Raw genomic sequence first — 23,725 nt, 5'->3', positions numbered from 1 at the left:
TCATATAAATATAATTTGCTGCCATTCTTTAAATATTAGTACTAGGGATAACACAGGAATTTTATAATTTCTATAAAGAACTCTATAAAGCACCTCCTCCGCCTGCAAAAACCAAATACGAAGCTTTCTTTCGAGACATTAATCTACCAACCCTTACCTTACCACAACATCAAATTCTCGATGCTATAACAACAGAGGAAGAGGTGGGTATAGCAATTAAGTTTCTTAAACTCCCTAAAACGCCCGGCCCTGACGGCTTTCCGGCCCTCTACTATAAGAAATTTTCCCATATTCTTATTCCACATCTGACAAATATGTTTAACCACCTCCTGACAGGTGATAAATTTCAGGCCCAAACACTAATGGCATCAATAATACCTATCCCTAAGCCAGATACAGATCTGACAGAATGTAAAAATTATCGCCCAATTTCGATTCTAAACTTAGACGTTAAGATACTGGCTAAAGTGTTAGCAAACCGTCTAAGTGTAATCTTACCAAGTTTGATCCAAAGGGACCAGGTAGGATTTGTTCGAGGGAGACCGGCAACGGACGCCATAAGGAGATTAATTCTCCTTACGGCTTGGGCCAACAAAACCAAAACTCCATCACTGCTTCTGAAATTAGATGTCAAAAAAGCTTTTGATTCCCTAGCTTGGCCTTACTTAAAATATACGTTACAAAAATGGGGAGTTGGTGCAAACTTTATGAGATGGATACAAACGTTATATGACGACCCTACAGCTAAGATCCATATTGGATCATATACATCCCCTCCGTTCACTATCAAGAGAGGCACACGACAGGGGTGCCCTCTATCCCCATTACTCTTCGACTTAGCACTAGAACCACTGGCCATAGCAATACGGAACAATCAGGATATCTGTGGCTGTAACCAAGATGACCAACATCACAAACTCAATATGTTCGCTGATGATATCACGCTATTTATCACTCGGCCACTACTATCATTACCTAATTTATACTTGATTTTACAAAACTTTGGCGTCATCTCAGGCCTCACGATAAACCACACTAAAACGGAGGCATTAAGTATCAATCTACCACACGAATTAACAAAACTGTTATCCCTTAACTTCGAATTTCAGTGGAACAAAAATCATATAACGGTTTTAGGAATTCAGTTGACTAAATCCTTTGAACAATTATATCAGGCTAATTACCCCAAGGTATATAGTAAAATAAGTAAACTCTTGGAAGACTGGGGCAAATATCATATATCATGGATAGGTAGAATAACGGCAATAAAGATGGTGTTACTTCCTAAACTTTTGTATCTATTTAGAGTGCTCCCTATTCCACTCAAACGTATAGACCTTAAAAAACTAGAAGCTAATCTCTCTGCATTTATTTGGGCTAAAAAAAAACCTAGAATACGGGTCAATATACTACAGAGGTCCAAAAGGGATGGAGGTCTGGGTCTTCCAAATCTTTGGAAATATTATATAGCAGCTCAATTGACACATATTCCTTTTTTACATATCAATAATACCTCTCCTCTATGGGTGTACCTGGAAAACAGTATGGCAGCACCTTATACAGCAGAGTCTTTGCTCTGGACGCAAATGAAACACAGACCAATTATCAATAGCCCTACGTTGAGACACACACTGGCAATTTGGGACACCTATGCGGCCCTATATAACTTGCAATCGCCCCACACTCCGGTATTGCCGATATTTAAGCACCCGCAATTCATACCAGGCCAACAAATACGCGCATTTCAATGGTGGAGGGACCAGAACCTGGGGAGAGTTGGGAACCTGCTTACAGTGAGAGGCCCCTTCACAATTGATTACCTAAAAGAGAACTATAAGCTCCCAAATTCGGAATACTTTCGGGCATCTCAGATCCTTCATTTTGTATCACAATGTTGGAAACAAAATACTACCCGATCAACAAAACAAACTTATTTTGAGAAATGGTGTGTAGATGGTATTCCCCCCTTGAAAGCTATTACGATTATATATCAATATATAAATTCCCCTAAAGACATATTAAACCTTCAATATATTAAGTCATGGAGTAAAGAACTAAATAAAACCTTAGGAGAATCTGACTGGAAGAAAATATGGGACAATACACGGAATAGCTCAAATAATACAATTCTACTGGAAGCAGGTTATAAAGTCCTTTTTAGATGGTACCTCACTCCTAAGAAACTTGCGCATATTTATCCCAACACTAACGAAAACTGCTTTAGAGGGTGCTCCATACCAGGTACTATGGGCCATATTTGGTGGACATGCCCGAAAGCAATTAGATATTGGATACGGGTATATAATATGATATTTGCGGTCTTAAATGTGAATTTACAAAAAAACCCATATGAGGCATTATTGGGAGCGCCAGTACAAGGGGTGACCAGGACACAGCAGAAATTAATCAACCAGATATTTTTAGCCGCAAGGCAAGTATTGGCGAGGTCCTGGAAGTCCCCTGCTATTAACTATAATCTACTTAAACCTAAGATCGACTGGATATTTGTAAATGAGAAGTTAACTAGTATTGCCCTAGATAAATACCCACTGTTCCTTAAAATTTGGCAACCGTGGATTGACTATAGGTTTGGAGGATTGCTTTCCACTTCGATATTATCTACCTGATTGTAGTGAAATGTTATTGAAGCGATATATGGCCAATACCATACCCCTCGGTTACTAATTACCCCCTTGTTTCCCCGGTTCTTTTCTGAAACTGAGTAATACATAAGGTTTTATATGCGTATGGAAATATATTTACACTGTTACCAATTGATGGATAATGTCTTTGCAATCTGTAATATCTAGAAGTTACTTCATATCTATAGACTATTGTAAAGAACAAAAAAGAATGCAATTTTCTGTTTAAAACGTGAACTATTGTAATGATTGCTATAAAACAATAAAAAAAAAAAAATTAATGAAAACATTAGTACTAGGGTCCCCCAAACTGTCAAATAAATTTGTCCAAGTTTTGGAAAACTGGGTGGAGCCAACAGTCAAATTTTACCTACAAACTTTCAATGGGGAAATTCAACCTGCTGCCATAGGGGACTACAGTTTTAGGTTTGAAAAAGTTGGCAGAGCCACCAACAGCCAATCATATTTCACCTTGAATTTTATTAATTTTGAATGCCGCCACTCTCATACTGTGTGTCAAGGTCTCTAAACTTTGCAGAGTATTGTCACTCTGTGACAATAATTCAAGGTTTCAAAAAAAAGTGTGTGGAGCCACCAACAGCCAATCAGAATTATCGCATTCTCACGATAGTGAGTGAATAGTTAAATCACCCACCACAAACCATTCATCTTCATAAACCATAAACCAGACAAGTGCTTCTCAGGCAGCTGGAATGCAAGTCTATGGGGGCTACCTGAAGCACCATCAGTCCAGTGTGCCATTTTCCTATAACTAAATGAGTTTCAAAACTGCAGTAGAACAGACTACGTTTTTTAAAAAGCAAAAAGTTAAACAAAATTCTCATTTTAATCTGAACACAAATATCCATATAAAAGGGAACAAGGTCACTTACTGGTACATCCTTCTTGAAGCTAACACCAGTAGGCCTAGTTATTGTGATGGTTTTCGCTGGGGTGGTAGTAGTAGGGGTTGTGACAGCACTGCTGCTAGCTGGTTTGGCAGGAGTCTGTGCTTGAGAGAGTGCAATGCTTCCTGGAGTTGTAATAGAGCCCTGCATCTTTACCGGGGGATCTCTTGATTGTTGTCCGTATTCTATATACTGAGTATTAAAGACAAAAAAAAAAATTAAAGACGGTCAGATACTGTGGTTAAGCAAGGAGCCCATAATGTACTAATGTACCAAAAATACTGCTGCCCACAGGAAACAGTTTAGCAACTTTGGGGAGGAGAAGGAAAAAAAAAAGTGGTAGAATTATCTTGAACCCATAAGCACACCTCAATTTCAGTATTCCTAAACTGTAGAAGTAACTGGATGCAGTGGCATAGTTTCCCACTCAAGCTGTTATGTTGTCATCTCCTCTCATTCTATGGTAACTTGAAAGCAGAATAAAGCTTTTCAACCTTGAAAGCAGAATAAAGGTTGGCCCACCAATGGCACTCTACAGCACAAAGAATCACAATATAGGGTCACCTCCCTAAATTACAATACCTAAAATATCCTAAAACGTCTCCCTCTATTTTAAATTTGCCAACAAATTCTGAAGTACCGTGCTCTACCAAGTAGGACACTCACCTCCTGCAAGTGATGGGGGAATTGCATAAAGTGACTAATAGAAGCCAAGTGCTGACAATACTGAGGATAATCCTTCAATCTAAAATAAAAAAAAATAGTTAAATACATGTTAATGACAATACATAACCATTACAAAATGTAATACAAAAATAGGATCAGTTATCCTTAAACCTATTATCCAGATAGCTCCGAATTACAAGAAGGCCATATCCCATAGACTCCATTTTACTTTTTCTCTGTAAGGGCTGTGGAACACGGGGAGATAAGTCGCCAGTGACAAATCTCCCTTGTCACGGGCGACTAATCTCCCTGAAATGCCATCCCACTGGCGAAAATGTAAATCGTCAGTGGAATATCATACGCGGCGCCACGATTTCCCGAAGTTGCCTTGAGAGAAAAATTCATCGATTTCGGGAAATCGCAGCGCCGTGTATGCCATCCCACCGCCGATTTACATTTTCGGCGGTGGGATGGCATTTCGGGGAGATTAGTCGCCCACGACAAGGGAGATTTATCGTGGGCAACTAATCTCCCTGTGTGTCACAGCCCTAAGAGTAAAACGGTACCTTGTGCTTGATCCAAACCAACATTGCTGAAGACAAAACAAGCCTATTGGGTTTATTTAATGTTTAAATTACTTTTTAGTAGACTTAAGGGCTCTGGCACACAGGGAGATTAGTCGCCCACAACAAATCTCCATTGTCGCGGGCTACTAATCTCCCCGAAATGCCATCCCACCGGCGAAAATGTGCCAGAGCCCTAAAAGTATGGCGATCCAAATAAAGATTTCTTATCTGGAAAACCCTAGGTCCCAAGCATTTTAGATAACAGGTACCATACTTGTATATGCATTACACATAAGATTCTCTTATATTAATTATATAGATGCCAGAGAAAAAGAAAAAAAAAAAAAGCACAAGCAAGAATGCTATATATAATGCTTTATCATACATGGGTTAACAGACCTAGAAGCTTCATCTGTTTAAGATGCAGCTGCCATTTTAGCTTGGTCTCAGAAACGTTCCTGCTGCATCTCTAAGCTGCTGGTAGCTTAGTTTACAGCAAAGTTGGGAGGGGGAGAGAGTAGCAAACTGAGCAGACAAGTCCTGAGATGCCCTGAAAGATTTTTCTGAGAGGAGGAAGTCTGACAGAGGACTCAGTGCAGCTTTTCTGTGAGTGCTTATGGATGTATTTACAGACCTTTCTGATAAGGTTTACTTTTTACCTTTCCTTCTCCTTTAAAGGACAAGGAAAGGCTAAGTCACTTGGGGGTGCTAAAATGTTAGGCACCCACTTGGCCAGGTCTTTGGAAAAGCTGAACATCCACTCCTTAACATAAAAAAAACCCCAATGGATTCAAGCAGCTTAGTTACCAAGTACAAGGTACACGTTTAAATTTATATATTAAATGTATTTTGTACCTTAGCCATAAGGAACATTTGGAGTCAGAAGCCACCATTATAAGCATAGTGGATTATAGTTGTTAACAGTAGTAGTGGAGGCTTTGGAAATAACTTTCTAATAAACTTTCTAATAAATAGTTTCATTTTTCAGCCAACTCTTTAACCAGTTCTAACATGATATATTAGTTGATACATTTCTTCAGCCCTACTGGCACTGAAGTTATAATTGATATATTTGTTAACATTATTCAGATTAATGAGCTGCCCAGACTAAAACACCAGAAAGGAACATTAAAATGTTTTCACAAAAACGGTCAAAAAAAAAAAAAAAAACAGTCAATGTGTGCTATTTGAGAACCAATTTGCTAAAAAACATGAAGAACAAGAACATGATCTGCCCCTTTAACTTCCAATAACATGCAAAAACTATAGTGAAGTACTCCCAAAATACGAATAAAATTACATGGAACGATAATTAAATTTTCACACTTACATCTTAACAAATTGCTCTTACACACAGTATTGAATACAATAACAGGGAAAAAGGTTTTCAGATAGTAATGAAAGCCAAAATATACATACCTATTTTTAAAGCGATCTAGTGCAGCTATGCCAAAGAAGTACATTTTGGATTGATAAGGTTTACGCAGTGCTTCAAGTACATAGCGTAGGGCCAAGCCAAGAGCCATGTAGGTAACCAGCCCTTTTTCAATTATGCCACCAAAAAGGCAAGCAGTTATGTGCAGTTCTTTGTCTGGGTACTGAGGAAAAAAACGATATTCTTCAAACAAATTCCTCAGCATACAGTTGAAAACTTCACGTTCCCGTTTTATGTTAGAGTCTTTGAACCTCTGCAGCATTTCCAACACCTGCAATAACAGATCACCAAAATCAATATATTGCTATATAACTATGGGAAAAAACCCATATGAATATAACCCCCCCCCTAAAAAAAACACAGACTACCAAACCAAATAAGGTACACCCTGCATGGGACAACTTTTGTCTATGCAAGTAAGCTGTTTGGTAGCCATGCAACATGCCCGCCATGTTTCTGCTTAAAGTTCTGCTCTCCACCTACCTCATCCACAGACATAGTTGGGTGTGGAGGTTGATTGTAGATGCGCTGGAAGTAGCTGTTTGCTTCATCATCTATTTCTTTACTAAAGTGCTGGTTTGCCTCTGGCCACACCTGAGACAAGTCCGCTAGTAAAGAAAAACAAACATTACACAATTTCTAAAGGTCAAAATGCAGCACACACAAGATTAGCTACGTTGTAAGTAACATTCAACAGCAGTTGCAATACTGCAATGCCTACCTGCTTGGGGTAATTTCCACCATGCTAAAATCTGGGGAAAAAAGCAGGCCAAACATGGGCAAGTCCACCAATCCACTGAACAGCAGTACAAGACATTCACAGTGGCAAAGGTGGCGGCACACAGTAGGCCAAAATATTCAAAGTGGTAGTCAACCTTACAACTACATTTTTAGGATGACGTAGCGTTTTTTGAAATTTTAACTTTTTTTTTGTTCTACAATTCTCATCTCTAGAATCGTAACTGCAATCTGGTTGCTAGGGATTATTTAACCTAGCAATCAGGCAGCAGTTTGCGAATATACAGATAGACAATGCATTTAATTCAGTTCAATAGCATAACTAGTCTTTTTGGCCAAAGCACATTTCTGAGTGAACATCTGAATGATTTTCATTAAAAAAAATTGAGAGGGGGTACCCTTGCTTCCATCTGCAGGGACCAGAGAAACAGGAGCAATAGGCCAGAACCACAACAAGCTCCTGGATCCTTGCTGGCCTGCAACCCAGATCTGTAGTGCTGATCTACACTTGGGGAGATGGCACAGGGTCACAAGACAAAAGTACAAATTGTACACTCTAAAGTGAGACAAGCTCAGCAGCCCAATTCACACCCCTGTCTCTGTTACCCTTCCTATATTGTGGAGCTGCAAGTTTCCTTCAAATTGCCTTTGTGTCCCAACATCAGCTGTGAGATCTCATTCCCGGCACTTCTGTGTATAACAGTCTTCTTTAAAGCACTAGCACAAAGTTTGTTTAATCTGAGGTTAAAAGGATTTGTTGCTAGCAGCAGGAGGGTGCTTTAATGAAGATTGTTATACCTAGTAGAAATTGAGCAACTAAAAGTGCTGGGGATGAGATGTAACAGCTGGTAATGGGGCACAATCGAACTTTAACTTCATGTAAAAAGTGCAGCTTCTCTAACTGACATGAACAAAGTTTAATCAGGCTGGGGAGAGGGAGAAACAGGTAGGTGGTTTTTTTTATTGAGAAACTGGATCTCAAAAAGGTATGCTAAAAGTGCAGTAAAGGCATTTTTAACAAGTAAAATCATATAGGGATAAGTAAAAATCAAGGTATTTGTCCCCTGAAGAAAAACTTTTTAATGTGTAAAATTTAGTTGAGCAAATTAAGACTACATAGAGGTTTTTAATTAAAAAAAAAAAAAACAAACATCTGAATAAAGAAGATTATTAATACACTTACTTTGCTGAAAAGTGGGCTGGTTAAGTCCAGATGTACTCAGTTTCCTTTGCCCAAAGGGATCACTATTCACCGTAGGAAGACTAAGTCCACCTGTTCCCATACCAGTCAAGCTACCTGTTCCAAGTCCACCTGTATGTGAAAGAGAAAAACATTTAGTGAAAGAAATGTAAAAATACAAGGAATACGATGTGTACTGAACAAAATGCTCATTCATACCAGCAGGATATTCTGACAGCATATTCTCAGTCCCGATTATTTAAAATATTAGCATGACTGTGAGCACATTTTACAAATAAATAGATTAGCCAAAAGAAGTGTTACCTGGAAGTTGTGAAGTTAACCCACCAAGGCCACTGAAAGCAGTGGATTGGTTTGGAGCAGTAAGAGGTGGGAATGCCTTTGCTGGAGACTGTGGGGTACTAAAAGCAGACCCCAAATTTGGAGGGAAAACTGGCATACTTTGAGTGTGAGGTGCAGCAGATCCACCAATGCTGAGAGAGGCCATGGCTGCAATAGGATCAATCTTTAAAAAAAAAAAAAAAAAGTTGGAACATAGTTTTGAATTAAAAAACCTTCCATGTAAACTATGCAAGGCTACCAGTATTTAGCATTTTAAATAAATACAGGTTTATCACTCCTAATACATCAAAGCTTTTGCAGGGTTATAAATGCCCCTGTAAATGAGAACTATGCTGACATCATGTTACGGCTACTGTTTGGGCACCACAAAGGGCCTACCTGAACGGCGTCTGGCCTATGATTGGCCTATGTCTGCCTCTACCCTAGGGCCAAACAACCAAATTAGCTCGATATTGCAACCTTGCCAAACGAGTGGATCACAAAATGTATGGCAACCTTAAGGAGGATGACATCAGCCAAATGATCAAATTAAAACGGTTGGCATAGGTGCCAGTGGACCACATTGGCAAGTTCCCAATCAAAGGGAAAATCAGTCGCCAGCTGAAATCTGCCCATGAATGGCCACCTTTAAAGGACATGTAAAGCCTACATTTACCTACAATGTATATCAGTTGGGCACATCTCCCTCATCCAAATGGCATCATTTGTACTGCATATATCCCCCTCCGTTTGCCAGCACCATCACATTTTCCTAAAGCAAATAGCAGCTTTCACCTGGTGGCCATTTTTCCCAATACATAGATACATTTAAATCTGCAAACAGCATACACACCCAGACCCTTATTCAGCATACATTTCATCAAGTATACAGGCTCAAAAAGGCAGAACTGTCTTTGATAAAATTTCTGCTTTGTTTGAGCCCTGTAATGGTAAAGCTGAGCTCAGGACAAAAAAAAAAAAAAAAATGCGGCAGGCAGCTAGATCTGAGTTTCTATGGGAACCAGCAATGCCATCTCTTCACTGGCTGGAAAAATTGAATATATAAATGCTCAGCCTTACTGCTCACACGGCACGATGCGTCAATCCCCAATAGCCCACCGCCTGGCTTTTTGGAATATCACAGAAAAAGAGGAGAGCACCTTCACGCAGATGAACTGCTTCAGCCTTTATTCAAACCCCAGCACACAACATGTTTCGGGCTTACACCCTTTCTCCTTCTCTCCTTCCTCTTCACTGGCTGCTAGACTGGAGGACGTGTTTAGTAATCTGAGCTTAGAACTGAGCATGCCCACAAGCCAACAGCCAAAGCAAGTTCCTGAGGGAGGAGGCCGAGTGGGTTAAAGGAGGAGAAGGAAATCTAAGTGATAAAGGGGATGCTGCAGCCTTACTATTAACCTCTGGACAACCAGTGTGGCAGGTATTGAAAGATTTCAAAGAGGCTGTTCACGGATTAAATTTGTGTGTGTGGGGTTTACATGTCCTTTAAACCATTAAATGTTTAAGAGTGCAAAATATATGTCATGATGTAACAAAAAGCCTCCACATCGTGTGTGTGATTCCCTACTCTAAGCTTAAAAGAAAACTATACCCCCTTAAACAACAGATAATTTAAATTATGTTTAGTGGCCTATTTACATGCCCTTTTACATACTTTTCCTTGAGCCACCATTTTGTGATGGTCTGTGCGCTCTCTCAGAGATCACCTGACAGGAAATAATGCAGCTAAGTGTAACAGGAAGTAGTGTGCAAGCGAGAGAGCTAACTCTGTCCATTATTTGGCTAATGTGGCCTAGCATGTATGTGTGCCTTGGCTTGTTTGTGTGCACGGTGAATCCTATGAGCCCTTAATTCTTAAAATGGCAATTTTCTATTCAGGATTACCCAATAGCATATACTACTAAAAAGTATATTTTTATGAAAGTGGTTTATTTAAATGAAGCAGGGTGTTACATATAAGCTTGTTTATGCAATATACTTTTAGAGAGACCTACATTGCTTGGAGGTATAGTTTTCCTTTAAGACATTTACAAATTAATGAGCAATTACAAGGTAAATACTACAAGTGAATGGCGGGGCGAGGGAAAATATGAGAAAAGTGCATTACCTGAACAGGTGAGATTGCATCCAGGCTGCTAGTGCTTGGAGGACGGCCTTTTGGCATAACCCCAGGAGGAGGCTGTCTTGCTTTGTTTACAACATTACTGCAGTTTGCAACCATGGTAAGTATGGTTTCCGAAAGTTCCTGAGAAACGCTTCTACATGACAAAAGACAGTAAAATTACTACACCCCCTCCTCTTTATTTATTTTGTAACCAAAGTTTATTTTTTTTTTTATACACTTCAGAAATAAAAAGGATCAATAAGAACTATAGAGAGCAACACGTTAACTATTTTGTACTGTGTGATATACATTCCTTACTGTTTATGCTCGATTTACTAACAACTGATGCTATGTGCTTAAATCACAAAACTATATTCACTTTGTATGTAGTGACTGGGAGTTATGAATAAGCTGGTATAAGATGGGACACACAAAAAAAAAAAATATATAAAAAAACTGACAATATCTGATATAATTGATGGAGAATGTGGAGGCCTACCCAGCACAGGCTTGTAAACATGCCAACATTGTTGCCAAAGTCTCAGGTGGCAGCTGGGCACTTTTAGGCTGATCTTTCTCTGGTGCAAGACCACCCAGTATAGAAGGACACCGTCTCTTTAAAAAGGTCATACAAGCCTGGATGAATGGTTCCTGAAAAAATGGGAATTAAATCATACATTTAATTTTTATTTATTTTTTTTTTTTGAGAGGTGGGAGAAAAAGAAAAATCGGCTTTACCCCATGCTCTCGTATTTTATCTGTGAGCCACTTGTCAAGTTTGAGGTACTCCCGGCGAGAGGCAAGTGCAGCAAGATCAATAACAAAGGCAAATGGAGTGCCATTTAACAGCATTGACAACGCCTAAAACAAAAAAACAAAAAACGAATGCTATACATTAGAAAAGGGAAAAATAATAGATGCTTTCGGACAATAACATACTTAACATCTACTGAAAGCAATATTTAACTTATTTGTTTGTAAAACTGTATTTATACCTCACTGGGTCTGAACTATGTCTACCATAAACCAGATGTAGCCTAGTTTAACCCTTCACCAATCAAATGCTTTAAAGACTGTGGTTGGCAGGTCCAGTTAAAACACTAATCTAAATTAATAGGAAGGCTTAAGTGCAGGAAATCATTGTTTAGCTTGATAGCCCAATTACTACTATTGGAGGAAAAGAGCAGCAACTTACCTTTAAGTCCTGGGCCACATCAAGAATACGAGAGAGCCTTGCTTGATCGTACTGCTCACCACGCATGTACCACTCTGCCATTGCATGCATGATAAGCTGCCGTATTGATGGTGACTGTCCCTATTGTGGGGAAGAAAAAAAAACCCACAAAATTTCAGGGAAGGTTTACATCCTCTTTATAACCTAATCTAGATCTAAACTAGCATTTCAAATTAAAAAAAAATAAAAAAAATTAATTCTATTTCCTCTATTCACGACTTTATGATTTTGCTACACCTGCCTCAAATGCATGTACAAACACTATAGAACATTTTTAGACTACAGTGTGGAAACTGCCAGTGCTGGTTGTTTGAAAGCCTTTCTATGCAACACAAAGGGGAGGAGGGTAGGGGGCTACTTGTGGATATTTTTTTTTTTTTTGCGAGCACTCAAATGCACAGCTAGTAAAAACAAACAGACCCCACCACATTACTAATGCTGGAGAGCAACCCAGGTGTGTCTACTGCAGCAGAACGTAGAAGAGGAGCCCACCCAATTAAAGCTGGTTATTCATGTACATATGTAATATGGAACCATAAAAAAAAATTAACAAGAAATATTGTATAAAGCGTGGTTGGACTTTTCTGAAACCATCATCAAGCTGAGTAGGCAAATGGAAGGTATACAGAGGTTTCAGTTTAAAAGAAGCCATGTTGTATTTCTACTTACTATACATCCATAATATTTTTTAAAAATGTACATTTAACCATTAAGAAAAATCTGAAACTTGTACAATATATTCCTAGTATGCCGTTTTTTTCTTAACATCCTATAAAAATGTTCACAGCCCCCTCTGTCAAACTGCTCACTATAAGCAAATATGAATTTGGGAAGCTGTGAAGTCCCTTTAGCACCACAGCGTAACCTCTGCCAACAATATGACACAGGTTTAAAAGATGGTGCAAATACATAGGGAAGAAAAAGCAAAGTATATAGACAAGCCAGCCATAGATAATATTTTAAAGACGGTCATTCCTGCAAGTTCACTGAAATTAATAATAGAAATATTTAAATTCATACAGTAATTCATTCTACTTAAGTGGGTGAATAGACCAGGTTATTATTTAATAACATCCTTCCATCAATTAGAAAGGATACAGCAGTAATAAAAAACCCTTTGACATTTTAAAGGCAAAGTAAAGGTAAAAACTTTTTCAGATGGTCAATGTAAATACAGCCATAAGCACTCACAGAAAAGCTGCACTGAGTCCTCTATAAAAAGGAAAAAACAGGATTTCTTGTCTCCTTTTTTGTAAACATGTTCGACAGTATCTGACTTCCTCTCCTGGGACACCTCCACCCCCCCCCTCCCCCCATATTGAGGAATGTGTATTCTGAGCTACCAGCCTACAGCAGGATTATAGGGGGATTATAGGTCACATGGTTGTGGCATCCTGGGAAATGAAGAATATGGCTAGGCCCTTGTGAAATAAAAAAAAAAAAAAAAAATAGATTTCAATGCAGAATTCTGCTGGAAAAGCTCTATAAACTGATGCGTTTTGAAAAAAACATGTTTTCCCATGACAGTATTAGTTTAAGACACCTTCTTTTAATGTGGTTGTTCCTTTAAATGTAATGTAAAGTCACCCCAGTATTTAAGGGTCATGGCAGACGGGGAGATTAGTCGCCGCGCAACAAAGGGAGATTTATGTACTTACGGTTAAATCCTTTTCTCTCCAGTCGTAAGGGGGACACAGGAACAGTGGGGTAAAGGGCCCCTCCCACCAGGAGGCAGGACACTGTAGTGATGTAAGAATTGCAGCCACCCCTTCTCCCTTTATCCCTCCTTGCTTAGCGAGCAGCATTCAGTTAGTAACAAACTCAAACAGGAACATAACTTAGTAAACTATGCTACAGATACGGCTGAAAGTTTGAACATAAGAGTTCCGGGTGGGGAGTCCTGTGTCCCCCTTACAACTGAAGAGAAAAGGATTTAACCGTAAGTACATAAATCTCCCTTTTTCTCATGTCTAAGGGGGACACAGGAACAGTGGGGACATACCAAAAGATGCTCCAGGCAAGGGAGGGAGGAACTCCTTAGGAAATTACCGCTTGGAGGATTTTTCGGCCTAAGGATGCCTCTGCGGAAAGCTAGGTATTGAATTGATAAAATTGTGTAAAAGTATGTAAGGAGGACCAGGTAGCCGCTTTGCAAATCTGGTCAGCTGATGCAAAATTTCTATGAGCCCAAGAAGCTCCTAAGGCTCTGGTCGAGTGAGCTCGCAGTCTTAAGGGTGGCGTTCTCTTTTGAGCCAGATTGGACCGCCTAACTGTCTCTTTGATCCAGCGAGCTAGTGTGGTTTTGGTAGCAGAAAGCCCTTTTCTAGGGCCTGAAGGTAAAACGAATAGAGGCTCGGTTTTCCTGAATGATTTGGTGCGGGAGGTATAGATTTTTAGAGCTCTCACCACGTCCAAACGGTGGAGTTTCAACTCTGTCGTTCTGAGGGTTTCTGCGTTAATGTGGAATGATGATGTCACCTTGGGGAAAAACTGGGAACTGTGCGTAAAACTGCTCTATCTTCCTGAAAGATTAGGAATGGCGGGGAGCAAGACAATGCGCCTAGTTCTGAAACACGTCTAATGGAGGCTATCGCCACCAATAATATGGTCTTCCACGTGAGAAAGTGAAGCTCAACCGACTCCAGTGGTTCAAATGGAGGCTCCAGGAGGGCCTTGAGGACCAGGTTGAGGTCCCAGGGGGGAATAGGATGTCGAAAGGGAGGGACCACCCGAGAAACCCCCTGGAGAAAGATGCGAATATCTTCCTGAAGGGCCAAAGTTCCTGGAACAGGATGGAAAGGGCAGATACCTGTGCCTTCAGAGATCCTAAGCGGAGTCCCTTGGCCAGTCCCGCTTGTAGAAAGTCTAGGACCGTCAGAATGTCGCATTCCCTAAATTCTAGATTCTGTTGGTCACACCAGGAGTGGTAACAATCCCATGTTCTATGGTAGGCCTTGGATGTTGATGGTTTTCGTGCTTTCAGCATGGTCAGAATTACTTCTTCGGATAATCCTTTCTCCATTAGAATTGTGGCTTCAAGAGCCATCCCGTTAAGGCGAATAGATGAGGGTTCCGATGACGAATGGGACCTTGAGAGAGAAGATCGTCCCGTCGTGGAAGCGGTAACGGAGGTTCCAGGGAGAGGCTCAGAAGATCTGAGTACCAGGATCTCCTTGGCCAGCATGGGGCGACCACGATGACCAGGGCCTTTTCCCTGCGAATCTTTGAGAACTCGAGGAAGCATCGGAAGAGGTGGGAAGAGGTAAACCAGGTGGAAGCGCCAGGGTATTGTCATGGCATCTATCCTGTCTGCCAGAGGATCTAGACACCTTGCAAAGAATTTGGCCACCTTGCGATTGTGCCTTGTGGCCATCAGATCCACCTGGGGTTCCCCCCACTTGCGAACTAGCAGTTGAAAGGCGTCTTGTTGCAGTTCCCATTCCCCGGGATCCACTCTGTGCCTGCTGAGATAATCCGCTTTCCAGTTGGCTATCCCGGGAATGTGGATGGCGGAGAGCCGTGGAACGTAGTCTTCCGCCCAGTGCAGAATGGGTGTTACTTCTGTTTGCCGCCCTGATGGTTTATGTAGGCCACGGCGGTGGCGTTGTCTGTCTGGATGCGCACTGGTTTGTGTTGCAGCAGGGACTGCCAAGACTGTAGGGCTAGGCGAATTGCTCTTATTTCGAGGAGGTTGATCGGAGCTTCTTTTCGGGACCACTGACCCTGGACTGACCTCCCTTGAAAGGTCGCCCCCGCAGCCCAGTGTGCTGGAACTCGAGACGATAACCGAAGGATTGTGTGTCTAAGATCCAGGGGTCCGCGGTGTGCAGTGCCCAGGTTTCTGCAAAGAAACGAAGTCGGCCCCCCGAGAGCCTGCACCTCCAAGGTTCCCCCCTTGTAGTCAGGAAGAGATGTTTTTGGGGCTTCTTAGCCTGCCATGTGGATTTGCCCTTGTTGGGAAAACGTTGCTTGAATGAGGTAGATGCGCGAGAGGGATAACTACTCTTGAAATTGCGGAAGGTTTGGCCTCGAAAGGAGCTGCTTCTCTTAGAGCCAAAGCTGGGTTTTGGTTTGTTCTGGGGGAGTGAGATGATCTTCTCTAGCTCCTCCCCAAAAAGTCTAGATCCTTTGAAGGGAATGGAAATTAGAGATTTTTTAGAGCTAAGGTCGGCCGACCAGAGCTTGAGCCAAAGCGATCTACGGGATGTCACAGAGAGCGCTGATGAACGAGCCACTAATTTGGCCCCGTCCAAGACAGCTTCGCCTACAAAGCAATTGGCTTTAAATATGTAAGATACTAACTGAGAAATTTGGGCTGGCGTACCTTCTTCCTGTGTTAGGTGAAGAAGGGTGTTGGCCCAGGCCTCAATGGCTCTGCTAACCCAGGCAGAAGCCAGGATTGGGGAGTAGTGCTGACCCCGAAGCAGAAAATGAAGCCTTGAGAAAACCTTTAAGCTTCTTATCTGTGGGGTCTTTAAAGGCCGATGCGTCTGTGACAAGAAGGGTTGCGGCTTTTGATAACCTGGACACAGGAGCATCAACCACCGGAGGGGTGCTCCATTTGTCCACAAACTCCTTTGGGAAGGGATATTGTTTAGTGAAACGTTTGGTAGCCCAAAATCTTCTCAGGGGTCTGCCATTCATCCTGAATGACTGCTTGGAGTTGCTCGTGGGCTGGAAAAACCACCGAGACCTTACTATGTCTCTTAAATAGGCCTTTAGCTTTCCCTGCGGCAGAATCTGGTTCCTCAACCTGCAATACCTCAAGAACTGCTCTTATGAGGTGGTCTACATTAGACGTAGAGTCTGTGGAAGAATCCCCCCCTTCGGAGTCTGAATGTTCTGATGAAAATACCTCCCCTTCACTGGCCTCACCTTCAGAAAGGAGGGACTGGAGGAAAGTAGTTTTAGGGGGGCTTCCTTCCTACCAAAAATCACGCTTGCGCTTATTTGAGGTAGATGGTGCTTCAGCTAATTTGCCAAGCATTTTATCAATAGAGGAAGCAAGCTGTGGTATGGATTGTAGCGATTGAGAAAGGCAGATGGCCCAAGCTGGCGCATCAGAGGAGGCCTGTGGAGCTAGTACTCCAGACTGCAAGGAGCCCGTCTGTGATTGATCAGAGGTACCTGCTGACTGAGATTCAGGGGGCTCTGAAGTTGTGGCAACCCTAGTGCTGCAAGAAGAGCAAATGGGATTAGCCTGGGCCTCCTTGAATTTTGTAAGGCACTTGGTGCAGGCAAAAAAGGTAACTACCGTTGGGAGTTGCCTGCTTCCCCAGGTAAATAAGTCCCCCCTACCTTCAGCCATAATGTAGAGCGGATGCCAGAGAGCTAATGCGTACCGAATACTTGCTGGAGCAAGGAGGGCACAGGAGAGGGAGAAGCTGCGGACTTGCGTTCCCTGGGAGCAGAGTGATTAGGCGCGAAAGGAAGGAGGTGTGTTTTGCAGAGGCGCGCCAAGACCTGCTTGTGTGCACTCGGCGCGAACCAATGGCGTCACTCGGATTCGCACGTACGCGCGCCTACGTATGCTCGCGCGCTTGCGTCGGCGGTATACTATAAGGCTGAGGTAGTGGGTCTCGGGATGCACACTAGCTGCGGTAGCTTACCCGGTACAAGAGCTGGTGCAATACACGTGTCTTGTATGCTCCCCAAATGGGAAGCCTTCCTGCTCCATATCGCCAAGTGAGGGGGAAATCCATCGGAGGGGGCTGACACTTCGAGCACAGGCAGGAGACTGGCTCAGGTCTCACCCCAGGTGTCGGTGCTAATCACCAACCGATGTTGTCCTTTTGTAGGGCCCTCTAAGGGCCAGTCCTAACCTCCTGTGATGAGGACACAGAAAAAACTGAATGCTGCTCGCTGAGCAAGGGGTAATAAAGGGAGGAGTGGCTGCAATTCTTACATCACTACAGTGTCCTGCCTCCTGGTGGGAGGGGCCCTTAACCCCACTTTTCCTGTGTCCCCCTTAGACGTGAGAGAAATCTCCCTTGTCGCGGGCGACTAATCTACCCAATATACCTTTCCACTGGCTACAATGTAAATCGCCGGTGGGATGGCATACGCGGGCCAAAATCGCAGAAGTTTCCTCTCAAGGCAACTTTGGCAAATTGTTGCGCTGCGTATGCCATCCCACCGGCGAGATTAGTCGCCCGCGACTAATCTCACCGTCTGTCACGGCTCTAAAGGGATTCTATTTGAGTCCTTAAGGTCAGGGGTACACGGGGAGATTAGTCGCGGCCAGGCGTCACAGGCCAGGCGACTAATTTACCTGCAATGCCATCCCACCGGCTAGAATATAAATCGCCGGTGTGGTGGCAAACACGGCACCACGATTTGCCAAAGTTGCCTTGAGAGGAAACTTCGGACAACTTAGGCAAATCGCGGCGCCGCGTATGCCACCCCACCGGCGATTTACATTCTAGCTGGTTGGATGGCATTGTGGGGAGATTTGTTGCCGCGGCAACTAATCTCCCCGTGTGTCACTGCCCTAAAAAGGTTATTAATCATTTCTTGCTGTTACCAAGTTATAAAAAACAGTTTTACCCTGGCCAACTTAGGCAACCTTCCAAAGCAGAAGATATCAAAATTGGCCTCTGGGGCATTTTTCTGTATAGCAGGAGACAATTAAAACAATGTTTACATGCACCATGTACACTGTTCTCAATTCACCGAAAGTAATTTGAAAGCGTGTATCTACGGAAAAAAAACTACAACAGCATCACTTACCTGTCCATGCCAAGCATAGTGCAAAATTATGGCAGAGTTGGGGTGGTTTCCAAGGAATATTGGCATAAGTGTAGAGATTAGTTCATGGCGCAAGGTATGCCACGTGGTATTAATTTGTAGCAAGGCCAACACTAACATATCTGGGCAGTGCTTTATTGGGTAGGCAAAGAGCTGTTTTACTTGCTCATACTGTCCCAACTCGGCCAGTCGAAGCAGAGACTCAATCAAATCCAAACTCTTCCTATTTGAAGAAAAGAAACACACTTGTTTGAAAAAGATTAAAAGGGAATAATAAAGTTTTTATAATATTGAAAATACAAAGTCTAGACAAACATCGTGACAATTTATAGCTTTTAAAAATATTGCACAGTTACAAAAAGTTATGGCTAATTACTGAAGCAACCGTCAACCCTCCAGAATCTCAGGCTCCCTGGTCTGCGTCAGTGACACAGAGCAGAGTGAAAGCTAATTTGTTGTGGCATGTCATGAGGCCACAACGCTCAACGGTGCCCTGCACAGGCACATATCCCTGTATGTTGAATTGAGACACCTCTCTCTCTCTCATTCAGAGCTCTCCTGACTCCTGGCTAGGCTTTCAGTCTTCTTGATTAGCCGTCTGAGCCTAATCAATCAGTCCCATCAGGTCAGTCTGTAGCATTCACTCTGCTATAGGGATTGCTTAGCAATCTGCACAATTGGGTATGAGCTGTATATAACCTAGCTTGTAACCTATATATATCCAGTGGCGTAACTATAGATCAACAGACCCCATGGTCATGGGGGCCAGACCACAGGGTCTGCTTCCTATATAGTCACTGACTACTAGCAAGCACGTGCGTGTCTCCTGCCTACAGCAAGGGGAGCATAGTTATGCCACTGTTTATATTTCTAATGGATTTTTGTTTTCCCCTGACCTGGATGATCTGTCTTTTGTGTAAATGCTTTTTTTGAATTTGTGGTTCCCAGTTTGTTTAGAAACAGAGCTGAAAAAAGATACTTTTTAGCAAATAATAGACTATAACCCTGCCTGAAGCCAGTTCCTGTATTCTGAAAAAATGGCCATGTATTCTGCTATTGATCAGCTTGCATAAATATAAAGAGGGACTACAGTATTATTGCACAAACTGTAATGCAAGTTATTATTCCTACAACATTTATTTATAAGTTATACAAAAGGCAATTTGCAGTTTTATAGGAATGTGCAAGTTGATGCCCTAAAGATATTATTTAACTAAAACTCACAGAATTATTTGGCATGTATGCTTCAAACTGCTGAGCCTTTGCGCTAATAACTGCTGCTCAGCATTTTACAGTACAGAAGATTAAGCACTTACACACTGGTATGCATTAAAAAGAAAGAAAGTTTAAGTCACTGGGGGTGTCAAACATTAGGCACCCCCACTGACTGACCAAGGACCACAGATACAGGATCTTTTCCATTGGAAGAAACATCCTTAAAGATAATGAATCAGACTGCATCACAAGGAAGATCATGGACTGAACTGAAGACTGAAGGCTGGTGTTGATTTGTTTGGGCTGAGTGTACAACCCAGCTCCTACAGAGTTTCTATAGAGGTATGCAGACCCATCAAGGCTTCCAAAAAGGAGCCGTCAAGAACTGACCTGGATGCAAATTGGAAATGACACTAAACTTTTTTGGTCAAATGAAAAAAAAATAAAAAAAAAAAAATGTATCTCCAAATATAAGAGTGCATCTTCCTATTTCCCAATTACTAGAAAGTAATGAAACCTAATGCATAAAACATGACATTTAATTTATTGTATTAAAACTTAAATTCAAAAAGTAAATTCAGTGCAGGTTCAATTGATTCATAGTTCTTTTGCACAAGATTTAAAATAGCTCAAGTTCAAATAGTAAGAGTTAAGTTAAATCTAACTACCTAGCTAAAGCCTATTAAATGGAAAAAAATTGTAACGAGTGGCACAATGTTAATTCAGGGAGCACATCCTGCTATGAGACCAACGGGTTACATCAGCTACTAAAATTTCTTTGTGCTCACAACATTCACAGCCACCACAAATAACTATACATACCATGTAGCAATTTCACGATTATCATCTTCTGGTGGAGCCTTTAAAATATCGGTAGCAACAGCATGGCAGGCGTAGTCAGCAAAGCAAAAAACATCAGGGTTCACTAATGAGTGCTGAATAAAGGAAAGCTGTAAAAAGAAAAAGAAGGCAATACAATATTAATAATCAGAAGAGAGGGGCATACAGGTTGACTGCTATAAAACAGCACACAAATACCTGTCCCTCTGCATTTTTCCAAGGTCTATAGACGAGATCAACTGGAAACGCCTCTATACCAAGACCTCTTTGGATGCCATATACGACAGTTTGAAGACCTTTACTGTCACGGATCTGAAAACTTGGGTTATCAAGTTCATATGTCACCTCTTTGAAGTTTAGAGTGGGATTCTATTGGAAAATAAGAAAATCATAGATATGATACAGGGCATCCAGTTACAAGTTATTCTCAGAATGCCTAGATAATTTACTCCAAATTAATAAAATAATAAATAAAATTATACATACTGCCCCAAAGATTGAATAATGAGTAAATAGTTAAAAGGTAATTTTGGCATTTTACTGCTGAAAGATTCGCCACATTTGTGCCACCTAGAATGCTATATTTATGCTGCAGAAAGCTTTACCATACCTGAGTAAACAGCTCTAGAAGCTTCCTCTGTTTGCTTAAGATAGCAGCTGCCATTTTAAGTAGCTTCCTGCTGCAGCTCTAGCTATTATAGCCCAGATCACACATTCGTAAGGGAGGGGGGAGGAAGTTCTTTGCATTCTTGGGGGGGGGGGGGGGGGGGCAGAAGAGGGGAGAGAGCTGCCAGACTCTGGCCCCTGGAATTAATGAAGTTGGACACCCGAACTACATGTTTACAAAAAAAAGGAGGTGAGAAATCCTATGTTTTTTTTTGATAAAGGACTTATTGCAGATTTTCCGAGTGCTTATTGGCTGTATTAACAGACCTTTCTGATAAAGCTTACTTAGTTTTTACCATTCCTTCTCCTTTAAAGGAGAATGCAAGTCAAAATTTAAAAACTTACTGCCCAATAGTCCTCCTATTGTTAAGTAAAAGCGCCACACTTTTGGCTCACCTAATCAAATATTTACTCAGTCACTTACTTCACATTTTCTAGAACAGGCAGCCATCTCTAAAAAGGTATTCTTCCTTCCTTTCCCTCCTTGCTTCATACTGCACATGTGTTTCATTCCCTCCCCCCCTCCCCTCTGCTAGATCCGCTTCTGCTTGGCTGGTGGGCATGTGTAGCTCAGAACAGGAGACAGGATCAAGTTACACACATGCTCAGAGAATAGGAAGGCTGCCGCTGGCAGCCTACAGGAAGGGAAGAGAGATTTTAGTGATGTCACTGTAGTCTTCACACTGCTGTAGGCTGCCAGCACCATATCTCAGAGAAGCAAGCAGGGATATGGGAATTTAGATATGCAGTAAGTACTTAAAAAGAATGCCTTTAGACTTTTAATTTATATTAACCTTTCATTGTCCTTTAAGCTTTCTGCTAGACCCACTGGGCTTGATGGCTAGCACTTCTACTATGCAGTGCTGGGGTCCCGAGTTTGCTGTGTGTCCGCATCAAATTAACCATAACCCTCTAATCAAAACATTGACAGCATATCATTGTTTTGGTCCGATTTGAACAACCACAACTCAAAAACAACCCTGATCCACTTGTTCAGCCGACGGCTGATTATTAAAAATAATATTCTGCAACAATCTTGTTTAACTTACTGTTCCTAGACACATCCTTGCCCCCCCATCAGTGGTTCTCAACCTTCCTAATGCCTCGATCCTTTAATACAGTTCATGTTGTGGTGACCCCCCAACCATAAAATTATTCCTAAGACCATCGGAAAAGGAGATTTTGTGTTACTCACCGTTAAATCTCTTTCTCCTCAATGGCTTGGGGGACACAGGGACAATGGGGTATAGCTCCACCTGCAGGAGGCAGGACACTAGGGAAAAAAAAAAAAAAGGAATGCTCCTCCCTCTCCAGCTATACCCCACAGCGCAGCCAAATGTAGATCAGTTTTGTCTAACAAAGAGGTAACCAGAGTAACCAATGAACAATATAACAATGTAACATAAATAACATGGCAAAGGGCGCAGAAAGGATTCCGCTTCCGGGGAAGGGAAGCCCTGTGTCCCCCAACCCATTGAGGAGAAAGAGATTTAACGGTGAGTAACACAAAATCTCCTTTTCTCACACAATAGCTTGGGGGACACAGGGACAATGGGGACATACCAAAGCAGTCCCCTGAGCTCAATAAGAGGTGGGCAGGAAGCGGAGTTAGACTGCCGCTGCTTGCAGCACCTTGCGACCAAAGCGTGCGTCAGATGCAGCAAAGGCGTCAAATTTGTAGAACTTAACAAAAGAGTGGATGGAGGTCCACGTGGCAGCTTTGCACAGTTGCTCAGCTGAGGCCTGGTTTCTGAAAGCCCAAGAGGTACTGACAGATCTAGTGGAATGGGCCTTGATTAATTGAGGGGCCTGTTTCCCCTTGGCTATGTATGCTCTCCGAATAGTTTCTCTGAGCCACCGGGAGATGGTGGTCTTAGAGGCAGGTTGCCCAAGACGGGTGCCCGTGGGAATGACCAGGAGGGCATCAGACTTGCGGATTCCCTCCGTGCGGTGGACGTAGTATTTGAGAGCACGTACTGCATCTAATGAGTGGAGAGCGACTTCCTTTGGCGATTTAGGATTAGGGCAGAAGGAGGGAATGGTGAGTTCCTGGTTGATGTGAAACTTGGTCACCACCTTAGGAAGGAAGGACGGTACGGTACGCAGTACTGCCTTGTCCAGGTGGAAGATGAGAAAGGGGGACTTGCAGGAGAGCGCACTCAGCTCGGACACGCGTCGAGCTGATGAGATGGCCAGAAGGAAGGCTACCTTACGAGTGAGCCAAATGATGGGAATGGAGGCGAGGGGCTCAAATGGGGGCTACTGTAGTGCGCTTAGGACGATGTTCAGGTCCCACGGAGCGCAAGGATAGCGAAAGGGAGGTCTGATGTGCGTGACGCCCTGCATGAAGGTCCTGATGTCCGGCAGGAGGGCAAGGCGCTCCTGGAAGAGAACCGAAAGAGCCGAAATTTGAGCCTTGAGCGA

General features: G+C 42.3%; 1 protein-coding gene across 1 annotated transcript in view; it reads right to left on the bottom strand.

Moving 5' to 3' along the window:
- The window catches only part of cnot1 (CCR4-NOT transcription complex subunit 1), an 81,077-nt gene that overhangs the window by 37,090 nt on the left and 20,262 nt on the right, over positions 1-23,725 (bottom strand). The window contains 13 exon segments of the mRNA NM_001097189.1: positions 3,536-3,742; positions 4,217-4,295; positions 6,202-6,488; positions 6,701-6,825; positions 8,139-8,267; positions 8,460-8,661; positions 10,603-10,753; positions 11,099-11,250; positions 11,338-11,460; positions 11,795-11,914; positions 18,563-18,803; positions 20,618-20,745; positions 20,834-21,004. Of these exon segments, the coding sequence (NP_001090658.1) occupies positions 3,536-3,742; positions 4,217-4,295; positions 6,202-6,488; positions 6,701-6,825; positions 8,139-8,267; positions 8,460-8,661; positions 10,603-10,753; positions 11,099-11,250; positions 11,338-11,460; positions 11,795-11,914; positions 18,563-18,803; positions 20,618-20,745; positions 20,834-21,004 (2,115 nt within the window).

This window comes from Xenopus tropicalis, chromosome 4, assembly GCF_000004195.4.
Source record: "Xenopus tropicalis strain Nigerian chromosome 4, UCB_Xtro_10.0, whole genome shotgun sequence".
NCBI classification, from domain to species: Eukaryota; Metazoa; Chordata; class Amphibia; order Anura; family Pipidae; genus Xenopus; species Xenopus tropicalis.
This window is presented reverse-complemented; position numbering and strand designations above follow the sequence as displayed.